This window comes from Gavialis gangeticus, unplaced genomic scaffold (assembly GCF_001723915.1).
Source record: "Gavialis gangeticus isolate Ggan-Ray unplaced genomic scaffold, GavGan_comp1, whole genome shotgun sequence".
NCBI classification, from domain to species: domain Eukaryota; kingdom Metazoa; phylum Chordata; order Crocodylia; family Gavialidae; genus Gavialis; species Gavialis gangeticus.
Genome location: NW_017729024.1, coordinates 97,426,797 through 97,437,546, shown reverse-complemented (window position 1 = coordinate 97,437,546; position 10,750 = coordinate 97,426,797). Strand labels below are relative to the sequence as shown.

The window sequence follows — 10,750 nt, the reverse complement described above, 5'->3', positions numbered from 1 at the left end:
TTTTTGCTTCCAGTTTCTGATTCTTCTCCTAACCAGTTGTAACCACTTGTTTTTAGCTAATTTGCCTCATCCAGTCCAGGCTTGCGCAGTGGCATTAGAAGCAAAGTGGCTACCCTGCCTCCTATAATTATTTTCCAACTTTATAATCCTTTGTTTTACATGAGGGTGGTTGTCAAAGTTTTGTGAGAAACGTTAGACAAGTGCTTTGTTATTTTTAAGTCTTGCCATTTTCTTATCTCCTTTCTGTTGGAGGCCATCAGAACAAATTAGAGCAAGTTTTGTGTCTACAAGTTCAGTACTTAACAGTATTTGAAACCTTGATTCTGCAGACCTGGTGCTGAATTGTGCTTAGTTCAATAGAACTAGTAAGGAGGTCTGCAGAATCAGTCTTCTAAAGGGTGCACCCTTTATGATTGCAGAATAATTCTTTATTTGTTATGTCAACACTCTATCTAGATTGCTCCCAGGATCAGGAGGGTTTGCTATGCTAAGGAATGGAATATAATTCTATTAGTTGGTATTATAAAGCACTTTTAAAATATGTTCATTGCTGTGTGTTTACCCTAGTTCTTTTGCATCTGTTTCCTCTTTAAGAACTTCCTCCTGTTGATTGGTGTAATCTAGTAATTTTTGCTAGTTGTAGAAATCTGAGTATATCTCTGTATATTGGTGCTAGAGTGAATCTTGGGGACTAGTTTAGTCAGAAGGTTTTACTTCCAATTAGTGTTTTGCACAGAAATCTTTTTTTTTTTTTCTTTAAGGAGATGTAGAATATTGTATTGAAGTTATTTTGCATGTTGCAATGAATCTGTGCTGCATGCATAAAAAACCTCTTTGGTGTGGCAGGTCTTGAAGAATTGATGACATCTGAAGAAAAGGCTAAACTCTATGCAGCAATTGGATATAGTGAAACAGCTGTTGATCCTACACTGCCCAAGTCGGTAAGTAAAATTCAGCTTTATTACCTGATTATCCAGCATTTTGGCACATGCAGTTTTATACTAGACAGCAATATGAAATGGCACAAAGGAACATTTTTAAAGTTAATTATTATTTTTTTGATTAAATGGCTTGTTCCTCTTCCCTTAATTGAACAATTGTGAGGTTTTTATACCTACTGCTACTACCTCAGAAAGTTCTTTTCTCAATTAGATATCATCAATTGTGATACATGTAGGCAAAATACAACTACTCCTTGCATAACGTCATAATTATGTTATTGAAAAATGCAACTTTAAATGAAATGATGTTAAGCAAATCCAGTGTCTCCATAAGAATTAATGTGTATGGGAGGGAGAGGTTAGGTTCCAGGGAAATTTTTTTTTTGCCAGACAAAAGACATTATATACATATACAGTATAAGTTTTAAACAACTTAAACAGTAATTTTAAACAAAGAAAACAGGTCTAAGTTTTAAATCACTTATACAGTCACAACGAGTTAGAAATGTTCAGGGAATACTTGTACCAACACAATGTAAACAACAATGGCTTACCACACTGAAGCAGGAGTGTCGCTTGGCTTATGTCACAAAGTAGTTAGCTACTAGCAGGCAGCGGCCAAACAACATTATAACTGAACATTGTGCAACTTTAAACAAGTATGTTCTCTAATAGAACAGCAACATAATAATGAAATAATGTTAACTGGGACAGCGTTAAGTGAGGAGTTACTGTATAGATTATCAGTTGATCAATGTATCTATCTGTAGATCTGGTACTACTTTGCTATAGCGATGCCCAGTTTGGACATCACTAGATGCCAGATAATTTCTAGGTTGAAGCCTTTTGCGCATTCTCTAAGCTCTGAAACTACCATGATGGTGTTTAGAGAATTGAGGTCACTGTCAGGTGACAGTATGAGGATGGATTGTGTGCACACTTTTATATAAATTAGGCTTCATACGTCACCCTTCTGTGAGATGCTTACAAATGGACCTGCCTTCTGAAGGAAGTGATGCAACTGTGTGCTGTGGGTATGATATCCCCACAAGTTTAATTGTACAGAAGCCAGTCTCAAACAGCAACTGTTACTCGTAACTAAAAATTATTTTACTTGTTCCTGCTTATAGTATGAAGCCATGAGGCTCTCTGTAAAGCTGTTAAGCATGTCCATATCAATAAGGGAAAACCAGGAGAAACCTGAGTTAATAAAATTTGCATTAATTGACCTGAGTACAATGTTCACACAACGACCAGGTGCACAGGCAATAAGGTAAGCCTCCTACATTGAACCTTCTTTATTCCATATAAAATGTTGATGGGTGCGTAGCATAAATTGGGGGATTATGGCCCAGATAATTTTTTTGGATAATGCGTAGCTTCCTCTTATTATTATGTTGTCCATTATAATAGGCATTTCAATGTGATTGTGTTTTAGGGGTAGAAACAGTTCTGTCAGTTACTGACAGGAGGTTAATTATCCACTCACTCAATTCCTAGGTATAGGCAGATGTAATGGTTGTCAGTGTCACGTTATATCCGTATAACCTGTTACTATGGAGCTGATCAGTCTTCATGCTTCTGTAGTGATACAGGTGCAGCAAAACTGGTGAAATTTTAATAGTTTCATTCAGGGTTAAAGTTACAGTAGTTTAATTAACTTTTATTGCTAAAGGAGCTTGCATATGTAACAGTAACACTGTAATAGCTGATGGTGCTCCCAAGGGGCAACTCTCCAACCCTGTTAAATATCTGAAACCTGAGAAAGCAGCTAAAATGTATGCTTGTCCATAGCCTCTTTTATCTTTATCTTCCTTCAGAGCTGTTGGTTTACTCTTAACTTCTCTGCTGCAAAACCTAATTACACATGTGACCAGAGCTCTGAGAATTTAACTGGGGCAAATGCATGAATTTTCATGCTTTGAAAGTACATTCATAGTGCATATATCCCCAAAATGAATATGTAGTTCTTAAATCATGTTACGGTGTTCTGGATGCATGTTTTAATAGTGAGAGAGTCCACAAATCTTGCATGTGAATAGATTGGCAAGTACCTTTTAGGGCATTGTATTTATTGAAGTATTGTATTTGCTGAAATATTGAAACATTTGAAATATGGGAAGAAGGCACATGGCCGTAACTGCATGATTCTTATAGTTATATGTCCAGTCTCTCTTCCTAAGCTGAGCATTACACTCTTAAGTGCTGCTTCTTGTAAAATCATCTCCATTTTAATTAAATTATTTTTCTGAGAGGTATTAAGGCCTATAACCACAAAAAACTTGGGTATGGCTGTGTTCAATAGGGGTGTGTGAAGTGGGCTGTATTCAATTTGGATTCGGCCTGATTTGGGGGACAGTGATTCGATTTGTTGATTTGGATTGCTGTCCTGATTCGATTTGGCTGAATTTGAATCTGAAGATTCAATGCTGATTTGGAGGATCAGCAGTTCGGCCATAAACATGGCTTTTAAATGTTTGTTTTCTACATACCTTGAGGTACCAGGAGTGGCTCACGAATGCTGAGATGTGGGGGGTGGATGGAGTGTCCCAAAGGAGCTCAGGGGGGCCCCTTGCATGCTCGGCGGCGGACCCAGAAGTGGACTGGAAGTACTTCCACTTCAGGTTCACTACCAAGCACATGGGGGATACCCTTTGCATTCCCCCCAGCTCAGCAGTTGGCTGCTGGGGACCCTGGGTGCCCCTGCCGACTCAGGAGGCACCATTCGCCGGGCACGGTGGGTAGGGGGCTGCATGCTCCACAGTGGACCCAGAAATGCTTCTGGTCCACTTCTGGGCCCACCGTAGAGCGTTCTGGGGACCTCCCCCCCTGTGTTTCCATGGGATGCTCCATCCACCCCACCATCTCAGCATTCACAAGCTACCTGGTACCTTGAGGTATGTAGAAAAAACATTTAAAGCTGTGTCTATGTCTGAATCATCAAATCTCTCCAAATTGATTCGGAGGGTTCTGATTTTGATTCAGAGAGATAAAAGGGTCTCCTGATTCAATTTGGATTCTGGGATTTGGCTACCAAATCTCCGCCAAATCGAATCAGTGACCAAAGCTTCGCACTCCCCTGGTGTTCGCTGTTGTCAAAGCTAACTCTTTTAGATGTCCCTCTTCAAGACATGGATTCACACCTGAATTATGTGCCTAACTTGCCTATGAAATGAATGGGGAGAGTTGGACACTTAGAATTGGGATTCACAACAGCCAGCATGATGGTTTAGGGGGATGATTACAGCAGCCAATAGAAAAAGTGGGATATTTTGAAATTCTGCCTCTCTCCTAGTGTCTTCCTGTCTCTGCTGGCTCTGAGATTCATAGGCCAAAACCCCTTCCTGGGCCTAAGTGCCTAAGTTGTCCCTTCCCTTATAAAACATGGTCTGTGGTAGTAGTACCTATCTTATCTTGTATTTAAATTTTAATTGTATATAACAGCTTTTAGTGGTTAGAACACTTACGCAGGAAATGGGGGGGCCAGGGATTCTAAACCTTTTTCAGCCTGAAGGGGTTCATATGTTCAGCTTCCGCCTTACAAGAGAGCTTATAACCACCACACTTAAACAGGACTAGGGTGGAAACACTCTTAACCCCTCCTGTTGAAAGTGTGGCACATTGCAGCAAATAGGAAAGATCTGTAGGGCAGAAGAGAATAACTAAAAGGGACCATAACTTTGTGCCACTGACTTGATTTCTCTGGGAGGGGATAATCCTGGGATATATGGTCTGTGCTTTCAGCACTGTTTGTGTTTTATAAAGTAACTTTGTAATGGAAATGCATGAGCTTTACCCACTATTGTTGCTTTTGAAACTTCACCTGAGCTAGGTAAGCTACAACCCCTTAGGGGATAACATTACTGACAAGTCTGGATATTTTTCTTATAAGTTGAGAGGAAAGAACTGGAAGCAAAGATCTTGACACAGAAATTACTGAAGAAGAGGAACCACTAGATATGAAATGTGTTCTATTTTTATTCCATATATAGTGACCTGAAAGATCTGGGAATTACTAACTGAAGGAGATAGCTTTTTAATAGAGACCTCTCGTCTTCTGCTGTAGGCCAAACTAACAAAATATCCCCAAATAGTGTTAGAAAGAAGAAAAAGGATACATTTATTTTATTTTTTTTTTTATATAGTGGGGCACTTTTTTCAGTTTATGAAGAGACCTTTCCAACAGAGAGCTATTTAAAATATGGGGAAGGTGTTAGAAAATGTAGGTTTACAGTAGATGTTTATTTTCCTGGTAACTCGCTATTAAGATAATGGATGATGGGTAAATATAATTTTTATGCCATTTTACCTTCTGTACAGATTTGAAACAAAAATAAGCTCATTCGAAGTTATGGGCATGTCTCGAGAAAAAATTATACCCTGTCTACTATCTTCTCGAACAGTCTGTTCAGAAAACGATACATCACTCTTGAGCATAATGTTTGAGACCAATCCCTTGGATGAGAAAGCTGATCAAAAAATCAGACTAGAAGCACAGCCACTGGAAATAATATATGATGCTGTAAGTAAGAATATTTTATTGAAGTATTGATTTTTTTTTTACAAGAATTTTGTAATTCACTTTTTTATGTTATTCCATTGTTTTAACAGAGGACTGTGAATAGTTTAGTGGATTTTTTTAGACCTCCAAAAGATGTACATTTAGAGCAACTGACCTCTGCAACTTTGATGAAGCTTGAAGAATTTCGTGAGAAGACATCAACAGGTGAACATTGAAAAACACTTGAATTGATGTAGAGTCTGCTAAATTTTGCTTCCTAAAAATGTGAAAATTATTTTTTTATTCGAAAAATTATCATAGATGTTTAATACATCTTAACTTGCTAATGGTCATACACATACAGCTTATGTAGATTGAAGACAATAATTAATAAAATATTGCAAGAAAAGAAAACAGATTTCAAAAGAGCCAAAGGTCAGTATGCTAAAAATGTTAAACACCCCCGCTGTACTCTGTAGACATAGATTGCATGTAATAAAGAAAAATCCCATGCAGCATAGATTACTAGTAGTCATTTTGACAAGATTTTAAAGCAGTTCAAAATCTGGGGAATAGTTATGCTTATTTTATTTATTTATTTTTTTAATCTAGCCCTTGCCACACGTTATGTATATTACACAATGATTTGATTAATCGCACAATAAATTTAGACTGATCACATGTGCAAAGTAAGACTTTCCGTGCATGCAAAATAATTATCACACAACTAACTGGTTAATCATGCAATACTTTTAGACTGGCCACATTTGCAACATAATTATCACACCATAAAAAGTTTCATCCAGCTATAAAATGATGCAGCCAGCTACAAACGTGCACATTACATGTTTTCAAAGTGGCTGCACCCAGAGCACCTTGTGGGTGAGGGGAAGTAGATCGGGGAAGGGGAAAAGTGCCACTGAGCTGATTGGCAGAATGGGTGCATTCTCTTGTGATATGAATCCTTCTGGTCCTCCCTTGAAGGAGAATAGTCCCCTCCTCTTACTCCTCTGGGCTGATCTGGTTGGTGGAAGCACTCAGTCACAGTAACAGGGCTCCAGAAGTCTTGCTGCAGGGGCACAGCAGCCTACCTTTACCCCACACTGCCCAGAGTAATGTGGGGTGAGGCAGGCTCATTTTGCCGCAGTGGTGAGTCACCCAAGCTTGCCTCGCCCCACCCTTCTCCAAGTCAGCTAGGCAGCAATGGGAAACCAACAGAGTTATTAGCCAGGCTTGGGGAGTGCTTTCATACACCAGGTTAATGGCCCTACTGGCTTTTAAATCATTGCCCTTGTTTTACTCAGCTGAGCAGCTGGAGGGGCTGGGAGCCTAGCATGGAAGGGTTTCCCTCAACCTGCCTCTTAGACCCTGTGGTTTTTATACTGCTGACTGCCATTCAGCTGAGGATGAAGGGAACACAAGGAGAAGCTGATAGGACCAGGAGCCAGGCTTGGAAGCCGGGCTTGCCACCCCCACCACTCAGCTTAGCCAGGGGGAGGGGAAAGGGAAGGAGGCAGGGAACAGCACTCCTGGTATTCATCTTCCACACTGCCTGGTTTCAGGAAGGTGCAGGAGCCTTTCCCCTGACACCATTCCAGCTGGTCTCCTGGGCAAGTAAAGCTGGCAGAAAGCATGCAAATGTTCAGTTTCCCAGAAGAATTTCTCCCAGGAGTGATTTAACCTGGGCTGTTTTTCTCACAGTGATAGTATTTTGCTGCACTGTTGGAATGGTATCAAGTCTCCCCAGTGTATTATATGGTACCCTGGTTGAGAGTCACTGGTCTATATACTTACTCAGAGAATGGTGGTTGTCCTGGTAGAAACTGAGGATCTGTATGTGGCCTAAGGGTTGAATGTAGTAGAGTAAAAAGTAGACAATATATTTAAATTTTGATTAAAGCAAATTCCTTTGTAATATGTATATTTTGTTCTGTCACTTTACAGTATGTAAACATTATATTAAGTCTGTAGAATTAATCAATCTGCAGTTAGTCCTTCAGATTTCTTGGAGAAAGTATTGAATTAATCATTGTTTCAACTTTCTTTAAGATTGACAAGATGATTTTTGAAAACTTTGAACATGGATACAATTCAAACTGGGGCATAGCTAATAAGTGAAACCGTTAGAAAATTTAAATCTGTCAGAATATACCAGGGTACTGTACATTTGAGTGCTGCCTATGTGCTTTTTGTGGCTGAACATAAAAATCTGTTTTAAAGATATGAATCCTGTGTTGGCTTCTTGGATGTAATTCTCTTTGTTTATTTTTTAGGATTGTTATATGTTATTGAAACACAGAAAGTTCTTGATTTAAACATTAACTTAATGGCATCATATATCATCGTTCCCCAAAATGGTTTTTATGAATCTACATCAAATTTACTACTTCTGGATCTTGGTAATCTTAAGGTACACATTTATATTTATGAGTAATATATTGTGTGTGTTTGCCATCTCTTTATTTTAATGGGTTAAAATGAATTTTAATTTGTTGTATATAAAATGTTAAATTAAATTTTCTTATTCAGTTTCAATCTTGAGTGGAAATCATTTAAATTTCTATGGAAGTTCTAAATACAATAAAACATTGATAATTTTGCAGGATGAGGTTCCCCTCTCTCTCTCTCTGCAGAAGTTTGTGATAGTTTGACCTTGTCATCCCTTGGGGTGCTCTGGTGAACAGTTGTTCCCCCAGATCCTGATGCACACCCTTTATGTACTTACAGGCTGCCACCAAATCACCCCTGACCCTGTGCTTCTCCAGGGTGAAGCGTCCTATAGCTTGCAGACTGTCTTCATGAGGGCTGTTCTCTTGCCCTCTGATCATGCATGTGGCTCTCTGGACTCTTTAAACCTTCTCCACATCCTTTCTGAATTGTGGAGCCCAGAATTGGATGCATTACTCCAGCTGGGGCCTCAGAACTTATTCCTTGTGGCTTATTAGCAACACAGTAGCGTTAGGCACAGGTATTGACAGCAGTGAGACTGTATCCTGTGCACACTCAATACCTCCTCTACTGGCACTTGATTGAAATAGAGGGAGAGAGGAGTGAGAAATGGGCAGAATATGAGAAAGGGGAGTGAGAAGGATCCAGATAGGAACAGTAGGGGACCGGAGAGGTGTGTCTTGGAGCAAAGAAGGGAGGGAAAATGAATTCTGGCAGAAGCATTTCTAACCTTGAAAGCACTCTTCTACAGCATTTGAATTTAATTTAGGAGTCCTGCATTTCTCCATACCTCTGCTATCAACAAATAGCTCTTATCTAGCTGTCAAAATGAGTCACAGCCCTTGTGGTTGGTTCAGTTAATGGGTAACAGTTATCTGTTACCATTTTGTGATGCTAATAAATAGGCTTCTATTCTGAATTGTCAGTATGTCTGCAGCAGATTGCAAAAAGAAAGAGTTCCTTTGTGATGCTTGGAGTTAAACATTTAAGGCAAACACTTTCACCAAAATATTTATAGTTGCCTGAGTTATCTTGCTGTATAATGTGGATAATTTCTCACTGTCTTGTAAGTATTTTGTAATTATAAATTCATTTAGATTTGTGAAGTATTTAGTTTGATGATACTGTATATATTAAATAAAGTCTGTCGCACTGAATGAGGAAGGGTATAAAGAAATATTAAATGGCTCATTCATTGTGTTTATAATATGCAATAATGTAATTAAAGATTGGATTGTAATATATGGATATATATACAAATAGGTGTAATTAAGTCTTCACAGGCAATAGGCCTGTGCGAAGCAGCTAGTATTCGCTTTGAATTTGGCCGATTTTTTGGGGGATAGCAATTTGATTCAGTGATTTGAATCACTGTCCCAAATTGACTTGGTCGAATCTGATTCAGAGATCCGGCTGTCGCTGAATCTCTGAATCAAACGTGCCCCATCCTCTGCCCGCTCTCCCAGCCCAGTCAGTGGCTGTCACACCTGGCCCCAGGTCCTGGCTCTTTTTTAAAAAAGAAAAAAAGCCCCACACTCACTGGCTTCTGCCAGGCAGGGGGTGCAATCCCCATTGCTCACCACTGCCCCCTGCTGTGTGGGGGGCTCTGCCACAAGACCCCAGAAGCCCCAAAGGCTGTTGCAGCAGCCAGTGAGTGCGGGGCTTTTTTTTCTTTCTTTTAAAGAGCTGGGATGCTGTGGCTGGGCGGGGCAGCCATTGAGAGGGCTAGGAGAGCGGGTGGGAATCAGGGTCACTATGAGGGGCTGGGGGGAGCAGGCAGGGTATGGGGCCTGGCAGGGGTCCTCCCCATGGTTCCCTGCCCCCTCCTCTAGCTCTGCCCCCAACTTACCAGTGCAGAGTCTGGGTCCAGCTCCCTGGGGTGGCAAGTAGGGACTACCTGAATCTCCAAAGCGCTCCTAATCTTTTCTGAATTGATTCAGAGAGCTTGAAATGGATTCTAACTTTTTTTATTGGTCTCCCGATTCTATTCGGATTTGGAGATTTGGCTGCTGAATTGGGCCAAATCTTCTCCAAATTGAATCAGCACCCAAAACTTCTCATAGCCCTAACAGCCAACTGTTTCTGGCATTTTTTAAATTTGAGGGCTTGAATCTGTGGCCTCAACCTTCTTTTAAAGTAATGTTTCCAATGTAATTATGATGCACATTACTACGTATATGAGGAATTCAGTTTAAGACCTAGTACAAGGAGATTAATCTACGAATGGTTTTACCCTGTTAACAAATGCAAGGTTGTAATCTAAAAAAGCATGTGAACAGTACTTAAAAAGGAAGTTATTATCTGTGTTATGGTCTTGTCATAACAGTTAACACATGTCTGTTAAAATAAGATTCTTTAATGAAAAATTTTGGTTCCCAAACATACTAGAATTCTGAATCACTAAATGCAATAAAACATGAATGCTTTGCAGGATTAGTTTTAAAGAAAAAATGATTCATTTAAACTTAAAAAAATAACAGTAAGCTTATATGCCACAAGATTGTAAGTATTATTACATATTAGAACATAAGAAAGAAAACATGGATAGGCATAGATGTCTAATTTTATACTAAGAAAAGATTAGCTGTGAGGATCCTGCGACATTATGGTAAAACTGATGATATTTAAGGAACTGGAGGATGAACAGTGAGGTGGCAAAATTTTGCAGATGATGTAAGTCCTTATGTCATTATAAAAAATGTAACTCTCTTTAGTCATGATATTCTACAAAACTAGATGAAAGGGCACCCTAATGGCAGATAAAAAAGGAAGTAGCTGTGAGTGGTGTTTATGGCCAACCCAGGTATCCCAAGGGGTGTGCAGGGCAGAGCATATCAGCCTGTGTGGGCCTTGGGGGGGT

General features: G+C 39.6%; 1 protein-coding gene across 2 annotated transcripts in view; it reads left to right on the top strand.

The window, feature by feature from the left end:
• The window catches only part of VPS13A (vacuolar protein sorting 13 homolog A), a 222,156-nt gene that overhangs the window by 56,920 nt on the left and 154,486 nt on the right, over positions 1-10,750 (top strand). For both annotated transcript variants that reach the window (XM_019517426.1, XM_019517427.1), the window contains exons 17-21: positions 847-941; positions 2,072-2,214; positions 5,262-5,463; positions 5,553-5,667; positions 7,716-7,852. In XM_019517426.1, coding sequence (XP_019372971.1) covers positions 847-941; positions 2,072-2,214; positions 5,262-5,463; positions 5,553-5,667; positions 7,716-7,852 — 692 coding nt within the window. The remainder of the gene's footprint in view (positions 1-846; positions 942-2,071; positions 2,215-5,261; positions 5,464-5,552; positions 5,668-7,715; positions 7,853-10,750) is intronic.